The sequence below is a fragment of the Camelina sativa genome, chromosome 19 (assembly GCF_030686135.1).
Source record: "Camelina sativa cultivar CO46 ecotype springtype chromosome 19, ASM3068613v1".
Classification (NCBI taxonomy): Eukaryota; Viridiplantae; Streptophyta; class Magnoliopsida; order Brassicales; family Brassicaceae; genus Camelina; species Camelina sativa.
In genome coordinates this window covers 17,623,904-17,635,092 of record NC_141898.1, presented here as the reverse complement: position 1 = coordinate 17,635,092, position 11,189 = coordinate 17,623,904, and the positions used below count along the sequence as shown (strand labels likewise).

General features: G+C 34.4%; 1 protein-coding gene and 2 pseudogenes across 1 annotated transcript; all 3 read left to right on the top strand.

The window, feature by feature from the left end:
- Positions 1 to 1,167: 1,167 nt before the first annotated feature.
- LOC147920723 (uncharacterized) lies at positions 1,168 to 2,267 on the top strand (annotated as a pseudogene).
- Positions 2,268 to 7,253: 4,986 nt separating this feature from the next.
- LOC104766888 (B3 domain-containing protein At2g16210-like) lies at positions 7,254 to 9,183 on the top strand. The gene is made up of 4 exons (XM_087500596.1): positions 7,254 to 7,487; positions 8,002 to 8,296; positions 8,378 to 8,664; positions 8,764 to 9,183. The coding sequence occupies exons 1-4, from the start codon at positions 7,389 to 7,391 to the stop codon at positions 8,992 to 8,994; spliced, it is 912 nt and encodes a 303-aa protein (XP_087356722.1). The 5' UTR covers positions 7,254 to 7,388; the 3' UTR covers positions 8,995 to 9,183.
- A 204-nt stretch (positions 9,184 to 9,387) lies between these two features.
- On the top strand, positions 9,388 to 10,696 carry LOC147920722 (F-box protein At2g15640 pseudogene; annotated as a pseudogene).
- The last annotated feature ends 493 nt before the right edge of the window (positions 10,697 to 11,189 follow it).

Genomic DNA, 11,189 nt, shown 5'->3' with positions numbered 1-11,189 from the left:
TCTGCTGTTTGGTTTGGTTTTGGTTAGGTGGCTAGTATGTATGAGACCACTAGTTTAATTAGTATTCTTACTTAAAAAAAATGGGTCGGGTCGTTTCACATACCATGCTCGATCGAGCACTCACTCGAGCTCCAGTTTACTTTCTTGTTTATGCATTGTTTTGTTTTAGTTTACTATAGTTTACTTCGGCGTATTAGTTAATTCTGCTTAGTATTTTTTATTGCACTTGTTCTGTAGCTTAATTCTGGTTAGTACTTCTTTAAGTTGTTTAGTTCATTTCATTTTTATTTCTTCTTCATTAGATCGATAGATAACCCCTCTCCCCCCCTCCCCCGACTAACTTGTTCTATCTTGATTGCATCTTCTATGATTAGCATCATTCCATTGGATTGACACCTTAAGTATTACAATGCATAAAGTTAATTTAAACTGCTAGGATAGACCAGAAAAACTAGTATCAAGTAACACACTGACAACACTATCATAAAATTTAATACTACAATTGTGTTGTGATTACAAAAAAAACACAAAAACTCTCAAAATTTTTGGAAAATAGTAATTAAAACATAATAATGTACTAAGCTCACGCAACATGTGGGTTATATTCACTAGTAAATAAAAATTTGGAAGTTAACTTTGCATAAAAAGTACTAAAACAACACTTAAATTGGAAAGTATAGTCAATATTTAATTTCCAAAATATTTGTAAGAAAAAATTAACTAATACATTGTAAAATAATGAAAACAATGTAGTCAATAGAATTATTTGTACTAACTAATCATAAAAATATGAATTAAAAATCATATTCATTATGTATTGACTATGACTACTATTTGGCATATATTTAGAAGTAAAATTAATTTTTATGTAAAATGAGTTTAATTCCATAGAACACATCCACATAAAGATTGGAACATGTTGGTGGTTCAAGTCGGATTTAAGTGTTACTCTATTGGTTTGATTTTGAAAATAAAAATAAATAGTTTTAAATATATAATAATTAATTTTACATCTTCTCAAATTTATTCAACGTATCTTTTTCTTTTGACTAGCACTAGTGCTAAGGATTTTATTCCTTGTTTAAAGTTTAAAGAATATTTAGATAAACTCTTGCATCTCTTCACATACAGAAAAAAAAAAAAAAAAATCAAAATTAAAGAGTGACCATGGCAATAAAAAAAATAAAACTCGCGTGGGTAGAGAATGAGAAATCAAGAGAGGAGAAATTGAAGAAAATGAGGGTAGGGTTAATGAAAAAGGTAAAAGAACTTACGATATTGTGTGATGTAATGGCGTGCATTATCATGTTCAGCCCTAAGGAGGTTGAGCCAATGGTATGGCGCTTTCTGTTGAGAAGGCTCGTGGTCTCCTTGACGATTTCTTTTCCTTACCGGAGATCAAAAAGAAGAAAAAAGAGATGAATCTTGAGTCATACCTGAAAGAAAACAAAGCGAAGGTTCATGAGCAATTCTTGAAGAGTAATAAGAATCATATGGGTTTATGTCATTGATCAGCTGATGGTGCAACTGTATTGTGGTCGAAGAATTGATGATCTTGACTTGAGTGAGATTTTTGCGTTGATATCTTTCTCAAGGGATAACTTCGCAGGAAAGAGTCAAAATTTGTGCAATATTCTCCTCTTCGCGATCCACCGATTCTTCCATTTGAGGCACAATTCGAGGAGCTTAGGAACACCAGAAATGATGAGAGATCTTGGAAGACTGATGAAGAAACAAAAAGGATTAGCATTGGTAATGCACTAAGGGAAAATCAAAGCCATTACTTGATTGATAAATGGTTTTTTCCATCTCCTTTAACGCCTAAACAAGGAAACGACCAAGACATCAAGATGGGTATGATATCTCACAACAAAAACCATGACCATGCTCTATACCAAGGTAACAGTAGTAACGAAAACCCTAATTTGGATATAGCGCTAGTTGGGTCCCCAATGTTGACCTTTCATGGTTTTGCTGGGCCAATCTCTCAACAGTTACAAGATCAAGTTATGTTTGATAATCCAACTGTGTCTATGAGGCAGCCAAGGCAATACCTTTTTGATTTCATGAGCCCTGAGTTTGGAGTAAATGGAGGAAGCACTGTTAGCATTGACGATTCACAATTTCTCGAGATAAGCAACACTGTATCAAACAACAATGATACCCACCAAGAGCCACCTCTTAATGGAACAACTTTTGATAATGCTGATGTGAGGTCGTCTGATATCAATAAGGTTTGGCCATCTGTTAACAATCAACATTTCTAGATTTATAACTAGTATATGTTTTAAGTTTTGTATGCAATTGTTTTAAACTATGTTTTGTATGCAAGTTTTGTACCTTGAAAACTTTTGATCTTTATTTGAAATTGTGTTTGTTTGTTTGAGAAATTATGAACCATTAAATTATTTTATTTGCAGTATTGTTTAAAATGATATTCAACTAGTACATATGTTTGGGACACCCCAGTAGAGGTCATATCTTTGATTAGAACATCATTATTGATGATACTCAATATGAGTGTCTTAAACTTTTTTATATAATTAATTTTATTGTTATTTTAATAAAAATGTCTAAAAAGGGATGATAATCTTTTGATGAAGATACAAAAAAAACTGAGATGTCTTAAATCTTAGTTTATGATTATTTTTAAGACACCCAACCAATAGAGGTGGTCTTAAGCTCGGATTATTATATACTAGATTAATATTTTCAATCTAAGTAAACATATATAATTTTAAAGTAGTGTAAGTGGCATTACGAGAGCACAAAAGTACACTTTTCCACAGAAAAAAAAAATTGAACAATGTCAATACTTACATTAGATTACATATAATTTCTAGATTGTGTGTTGCATAGTAGTCAAGGAAGACAAGAGTATCCCTTTTCTCTCTCTCTAGGAAACGTTCACTCTAGCCGTCAATCAATAGTTTTTCTCCAATGGCCGGTGATAGGTGGCTTCCACAACACCATCGTCTGTTCCAGTTTTTTCTCGTTTTAGGTTGTCCCGATTTGTTTTCCTAGCTTTATCAAACTTTAGCTTCGTCATCTCCACCCTTTGTCTTTTCCTCTCGGTGATGCTAGTTCTTTCCGGCGTGGATCTATTCCCCGATGGCTCCTACTCGTCTTTTCGATTTGGTTATCGAGGTTTCAGGTTCCCGATCTGGTTCAAATGTCTCTACATTCTAGTTCATCTGCTCTATTCTCGTTTTATTGTGAGTCGGTGGTGACTTGTCGCATGTTCCGGTTGCTTTCAAGGTGGATCTGAAGAGCTTTTTCTTGGATTTTGTTGGCTTTGCGGTGGTGTTGTCTCGTCTAAGGCTTGTATTTAGTCAGCTTCTTGTATCCCTGAGTTCGTTTTTAAGTTCTCTTTGGTTTTGCGACAACGGCCTCATTGTTTTTGGGTTCCTCCTCTTTTGGTTGTGTTGAGTGACTTGGCTTTGGTTTTTATGTTGTTTGATCGCTTATGTCTTTCTTTTTTTAGGACGGTCTAATCATTGGTTTAGGATAGATCTTTGGATTTAGAGGTCCGTAATCTACGGGTTCGCCTTTTCATGCAATCCGGTATCAGCTCTTTTGTGGCCTCTCTTCTTAGATTTGGTTGTTAACCTGATTGACTTGTTCTACTACGGTAATCTGTCTTGGATTATGCTTGTGGTTTGTCTCTGATTGCCTTTCCATGGCTGAGTATTCAATCGGGTTCCTCTTATTGCCAATCGTGGATGGTTCAGTTTACCCACTTGATTGGATTTCCTCCGGTTTTGCTAGAGGGTTTGTTTGGCTGTCCTCCTTGAGCTAGTGCGTTCATCTTCCTTCGTCAAATTCTCTGTCAAGTCCCTCGATTCGTTCTACTTCAACTCGCCTTCTCTGTGGTTCTCTTGTTTGGGCGTAATTGGGACTATTCTATTTGTGGTTCCTTCAGATTCCGTAGATTGTTTTTCTGTATAAGTTTCGCTCGTTTGGGTAAAGTTTTTCTCTTTTGGGCTTTAGTTTCTTTGGATTTCTTTGCTTTCTTCCAACTTGGTGTTTCAAAAACTTATTCCATCCTTGTCTTTCACAATCGTATTTTATAATGAAAAATCTTCGGACGAAAAAAAAAGTGTTGCATAGTAGTCTGAAATTGTTGTTAAAATATTAATATTAAAATGATTTAAATATCTCGTGAAATATATATATATATATATAATTGTATTTAAACTTGTTTGATGCTAGTTTAAAATATTTTCTTAAATTAACCACTTTGTAAACTAATAAAATATCATAGTACCAAGATTTTGACTGACGACAAAATAAAATAAAATAATAATAATAATAATTCTAGTATCAGATTGAATTAAATTGATTTGGTGAAATCTGTAATATATTATAGAGTTTTCTGCGACTAAATTATTGACAAAAACGAAAAGAAAGAAATGTTAGAAAGGGTGAAAGTGTTCAAACTTACTTTTCCGAATTCTAATTGATACGAATGTTGTTGAAAAGACTTATGTGTTGTTCGTTTGGTTCACCAAACGCAGTATCTGGACGCAGATGCATGTCATTGTTCGTTTAGTGACAATTAAGAAATGAATTGGACTAGGTTTTTGGATGAGTTTTGAAAACTCATTCAAAAAAAACTGAATTTCTCGATGAGTTTTTTTGGAGAGTTTGGATGAGGTAAACTCATCCATAATTGGTAAAAACGCAAAATCTCATTTTCTCGCTAAAACCGCAAAATCTTGATTTCTCGCCAAAGCCGCAAAATCGTGTTTTCCCGCCAAAACTGCAAAATCACGTATTCCCGCCAAAACAGCAAAATCACGTTTTTGGTCTATTACATATATTGTATCCAGATACAAATATCAACTTACGAAACAAACATAATTGCATCCAGATATAATTTACGGACACATTAACCAATAACACAAACGAACATCATCTAGATGTTGCGTCCAGATCCTACGTCTAGATACTATATCCACATATTATATATAGTTCATCAAACGAACAAGGTCCTAGAAATCCGCAAGAACTTCTAGTTTAAATAGAGATTAACATGGGAAGCTGCTCAAGTGAAGGAGCAAATTGGTGGATTATATAATACATCCATTTCCTCTTTCGCCTTGAACCCTGAATATATTAATTAATGGTTTTATTATCGCCGGATCATGGAGGGAGACATCGTTTTTCAGGTTTAGACTGTATTGATTGTTTTTGAAAATACGTATATGTATGCTAGACCTATGAGTGTTTCTGTGTTTATATGATGAGAGAGTGTAACGAACTGGTACGTGCGTAAAGTAAACGACACAAGAGATTTGTTAACGGGGTTAACCTACATCCCTAGGATCTAGTTAGCTTAAGTGATACTAGTTAGCTTTATAACTCAACCAGGGGGATATTGAGTGATACTAACTAGCTAGCTATCAAACCTGCTCGAAACAAGTCGTTTTTGTTCCCGGACCCTCTCTAGAAGACTTTTTCATTAACTTTTCGCAAATTCTGACCAGAAGACTTAACTAGCATGCTGGTAACAAGAACAATAAAGTCAACTCTTAGCAGCACACACTACTCTCAAACCAACAAGACCACTTGAGAAACGCTTGTGACATAACCTTACAGCTCACATCAGCATCACCTTCAAAAAAGTGTCATAAACATGTGCATTCCATGCCAACATCAAACTTAAAAATCAACTTGAAACATTTCAAAAGAGTGTCATAAACATGTGCATTTTTCACATTCAGACTGGGAACTTAGAGAAGTAAAACAAAAACATGTTCTTGAGGAAAAGGCCCATTGTTACAGAGAACCAAGAATTTCAAACTTTCAAAACTAAACAGACAAATTGCATGCTTTAAGAACATGAAGTCTGAAACTATATATATCAGTAATGGTAGAACTGTAGGAATGTTTTCTTCAATTACATTGAACATTTTTATAAACTTGTATATTAAGTTAAGACCTAGAGAAACCCAGCAATATATATGTATACATAAGAGACTTAGGTTCCGTGAATAATATTTTTCGATTTTAGTCGGTTTAGTAGAATAAATAAATATGTCTAGGCTAATCTTATACGTCTAAGTGGGCTGCAAGCTGTGGGCTCATACTTTAGTCACGTAACATGTGTAGTTTTTTTATATTTTATTTGTTTCGGACTAATTTCGTTATTGTGTCTCAAACGTGGATTGTGAAGAAGTAAGCAGTTTTAATGTATTGCGTATATTCATAACTGTAAATTATGTAATTTTATTGATGTAATATGGTTATTAGTGTAAATTTGATTTAGTTCATATTAGTAGAATTTAATTTTAAATATGACGAAATAATTGTATGTCTATAATTTGAAGTCACCCATTAGTTCATATTCTTGTCGGAATATACCTGAACAATCATATAATAGCCCCATTATACCAATTATTTAAAAAGATTAGAGCATTTTAATTTGTTTGACGTATACTATCGTTTTATATTGTTTGTTTGCTGTATTTGCATCATTATTTTGTAAGATATTTTAAAGTAGTAATTATAATATTAGAATTGTGAGAAAAAAAACTTATTATTGATCAATCCACATAAACTTATTAATCGGATGATGTGGAACATTGAGCACACATTTTTCTTCATAACTGAGTAATATATATTCGTTTTAAAAATCACAATATATGTAAAAAAATTTACATATTTATTAATTATATATATTATATGATAATTCAATGAAATCAAAGAAAGATGGATAGGAAAACTATAATTAAAAAAAAATAACAAAAACTTCCAAATATAATATGAAAAACAAATAATATGGTATAATATCCAATCTTAGTATTGTAAGTTTTGATTAGTTAATATATTTTTTTTAATTTTAATTATTAATTTCCATTTATAATTAATTAGAGAGAGAAAGTGAATTAATATTTTTGAAAACTAATGATAATTATTTTTTGGTTAATTTCTCATTTTTACCTTTAATGTGAAATATTAAAATAGTCTTAAAGACCAGTGAAATACTTACAAAATAATTTCTCATTTTTACCTTTAATGTGAAATATTAAAATAGTCTTAAAGACCAGTGAAATACTTACAAAAAAACGATAACTTTATAAAAGGGTTTCCAACTCCGTACTCCTCCTTGGTTTCAATTGGATAATAGTAACATTTTCTAAAAATTTAAGGAAACACATTAGAGTTACGTGTGATGTACAAAAATCACATGATGTCACATTGTACTTACTTTTCAGCTTTAACTTTAACCACTTTGACTGAATTATTTCCATGACAAACTTTCACAAAAAATTTAAGAGGATTGTTCATTACAAAACAAAGAGAAAGAGAGTGTGAGAGAGACACGAGAGGAGGTTGAAGGAACAAAGCTTGTGTGTGAGTGTGACCTTCCTTGAATCAGAGAAATGGCTGGGATCGCTGATTACCTTCGGTGCTTACAAGAACGGAAGAATGAAGGCTTCTTCAAGGCTGTTCAGAGTATAGATGTTGCTTCCGAAAACATGGTAACAATGTTCTAAACTCTTCTTAGTTCCTAAAGTTGGCGATTTCTTGCAAGCTTAATATGGAAAGGTGGAAACTTTTGGTTCTCTGTAGCAATGGGTCTTGTCTTAAATGTCGAATCCTATTAGCTAAGTTTGGAAAGCTAAAACTTTTGGTTTTCTGTAACAATGGGTCTCGTCTTAAAAGTGGAATCTTTTTTTCGTTGATAAGCTTTTATGTCTCAAATAACTCATTAATTCTTGTCTCTTTGTTGCTTCCCATAGTTCACTGTCTGGATCTATGCTTTTGAATATTCGACATTGTTTCTTCTGGATGATATCTGTCCTCTGTTGGTAACAAATGTCTTGTTGGGTTTTCATTTGTATGTGATGGTTAATGGTAAAATTTGAAACTTTGGACTCAAATACTTGATTAGATGTAGTAACAGGTTCACTAATGTTTCATTGTAGTTAAAAAAACGATTCTTGGTTTATATTAATTTCAGTCTTCTTATATCATCTTATTTGTATAACCAAGCGAGCACTTCCTCATGACTTCGTGAGAAGCTTCTCGGACAAAGAGCTCTCATGTAAGATGAAGATAAGAACACAATGGGGACGCTTTTGGGAAGTAGCAATTTCAAAAAACCCAAGATTCTACTTCATGGAGAAGTCTGGTTGGGAGAAGTTTGTGAAGGACAATGCCTTGGGACACAGTGAGTTTCTTACATTCACTCACAATGGAAACATGAGTTTCACTGTTAGCATCTTCAAACAAGACGGCAAGGAGATGCTCCAACCTTCACAGTCCAGAGCATCCTTGGCTTCTTCTAGTAAGATTTGCTTTTCCGAGTATGAAACAGTGAACCATATAAAGACATCAAATAATTCTTTTACTTTTGATGATGAAACAGGTCGGATTAAAACAGAACAAAGAAGAGTTAGTGTCTACAATGATGTCAAGAAAGACGAGGTGGTGTCTCCTGAGTTGCGTAATCGTGCCCCAACAAGAGAAGCTGAATCAAATGGAGGAGAAAAGTACAAAAGGAAGCTCAGCTTTAGGAAGAAGAAAGCTGAGGAAACCCAAAACCCCAAGAGGACTGAGAAAGTGGTCAGGGCAAGGAGAGATTCTGCAGGCGCCTCTTCGTCTTCGGTTGCAGAATTCACCATCTTATTCAAGAAAGCATATCTCATATTCCTGGTAAAGATAAGACAAACCAATAACGTCGAAACAGAATCCATTTTGGTTTTTACAAAAACTGGTATGAATCAAAAATATCTATTTTTGTGTGTGTTTCAGAGGATCCCGGGTTCTTATGCAAAGGATCATATGTCGGAGGAGAAGACAATGTTCATGATCCATCACCCAGATGGGAAGAAATCCTGGAATGTGGTTTATCTAGTGAGGTTTAGAGCTTTCTCTGGTGGATGGCGCTCTCTGGTTAAAGAGTATCCCCTTGATATCGGGGATACTTGCAAATTCACACTCATCAAACCAAACGAGCTGCTCCTCGTTGTCGTCAAACCCTAAGAGGAGACTCACTGATGATGATGGATGAATGTATGTCTTGGAGAAAAGGCTACTGATCAGTACTTAGTAAAAGAAACTTTTGTCTTAAAGTATTGTGTTTTGACTTTTGAGACAGTTCTGAGTCAGTTAGTTGGTATTGAACTTATCTTATGTGACTTCGTAGGCTAATGCTGCAACCGATTATCAAAATCAGTATATGTAGTCTTGCTTGACTTTAACTACCGTTAGATTAGGACACCAAGCTTTGATTATACACTAAAAATAAAAGCTGGCGGCCCACTTGGACGTTAAATTAGCCCACTAAAATCGGAAAATCGATTATATATTGCTACTACTTGTTAGGTTTACCCAATATCTAGTTTTTAACTTTATCTTTTTCTTTTCTTTGTTGAATTGAATCGGCAAATCATGAGTAGATCCTTGGCTAAGCCACGCCTCTTATTTGCCATCATAGAAAACGGCAACGAAAACGCAAAAGCCTGCGGTGTGTGGAGCTTCTTCTCGTCGCCTCAGCTTGAGAATCGATATGAGAAATCATCGTCGACGACTCTTGTAGCAGCGGCCGAATTTCATGTGAGATTCTCTCCAGACAATCTACTGATCAATCATGATTATGATCTAAGATATTGTTCTTTGTTCATGTGGCTACGTCTCTGGCTTGTTCTATATCCATGGTAATCGATACCAGGCTAGACATCTGATATGTAACCCCATCACGGGACGGTATGTGATCTTACCTGATCGGTATACTTACAGAAAGGCTTATAGCTTTTTCGGGTTGGACCCGATTGAGAAGCAATACAAGGCATTTGTCCATGGCTTATTACTGTCGTCCTGGCCATAATAAAATTCTTACACTTGAAGATGGAGATTTGACGTGGAGAAGGATCAAATGTCCCTTACGACATGATATTAAGAGTGATGGGGTATGCATCAACGGGGTTTTGTATTACTTGTGTGATACCTCGGATTGTTTTAATGATGCTCATGTTGTGACGTCTGATTATGTGATAGTTTGCTTTGATGTTAGGTCTGAAAAATTCACCTTTATTGATGAAAAATTCACCTTTATTGATGTAGAAAGGTTTTGTCGATTGATTAACTATAAGGGCAAATTAGCTGTGATTTTTTGGGATGATGATGAAGACATTTATAAGAAGTGTTATTATGGGGATGATCTTGATGAGTATTTGGAGAAAAATCTCGACGTTGATGCCACTAATGAGTTGCGTATGTGGGTTTTAGAGGATGTTGAGAAACAGGAATGGTCGAAATATGAATACTTGGACCAATGATAGATTCTTCTGTCGTCAGGTTTCTATCGCTGGTGCGACTGCTTCAGGTGAAATAGTGTTTTCGATGCGCAAGTATACGTCAAACCAACCTTTTTATGTTTTCTACTTCAATCTGGAAAGGAACACTCTCCAACGTGTTGAAATCCAAGGTTTTGGTGAAGCGTTTAAGACACCTTGTAGTGTTTGCACCTTTGTAAACCACGTAGAGGATCTTAATCTTAACGATTTAGAACTGCTCAAGTCAGTCCATCCTCCAGTGAGAAGGGACGTATGATATGTCGATGTCACTTTCTGCTCGTAATTATCTATGCTTCTTTTTTCGTTTTTTGTCAGCCTAATTATCTATTCGTTTATGTTCTTTTGATATGTACTCTAGTTTTATTTCAAATCCGTGTTCGTCATTGAAATCGATGCTTGGAGATTCAATATTTTTGACTTGTTTCCAATTGTTCATGTACAACTTTTTTCTAGGTTTTGTATTAACAAGTATCCGACAGTCTTTCTGAATGAATTTGAATTTGGTTTATTTAGTAGTAGGCAATGCAAACATAATTTACAGGGTAATGTAGTCCGATCATGATGGCAGATCATAAAATAGCTCCTACACATGACTAAGAACATGGCAACGCTATCAGAATATGTGAAAGAACTTTGTAAGTTGTAACAATTTCTGGTACGGAGTATTAGTCGCACTCAAACTTCTAAAAGGTTTTTTTAATATATGTTCCTGCTTTGCTTTGTTTGCATTATGAATATGATTATTAATGGTTTAGTGGTCTTCCTCTTCAGTGGATTCATTCAGCGACACATCGAAGGATTATGGATTTTAGTGGAGTTAGTTTCTTTATTTCCTTTATATTAGAGCTCATTTGGTTGAAAGTTCTACCTGGTGTTCGTGTC

Excerpts from the sequence above, each read along its gene's own strand:
- LOC104766888 (XM_087500596.1), top strand. The coding sequence starts at position 7,389 with ATGGCTGGGATCGCTGATTACCTTCGGTGCTTACAAGAACGGAAGAAT. Across the intron at positions 8,297-8,377 it reads AGCATCCTTGGCTTCTTCTA|GTCGGATTAAAACAGAACAA; the intron begins GTAAGATTTGCT and ends ATGATGAAACAG. Across the intron at positions 8,665-8,763 it reads AAGCATATCTCATATTCCTG|AGGATCCCGGGTTCTTATGC; the intron begins GTAAAGATAAGA and ends TGTGTGTTTCAG.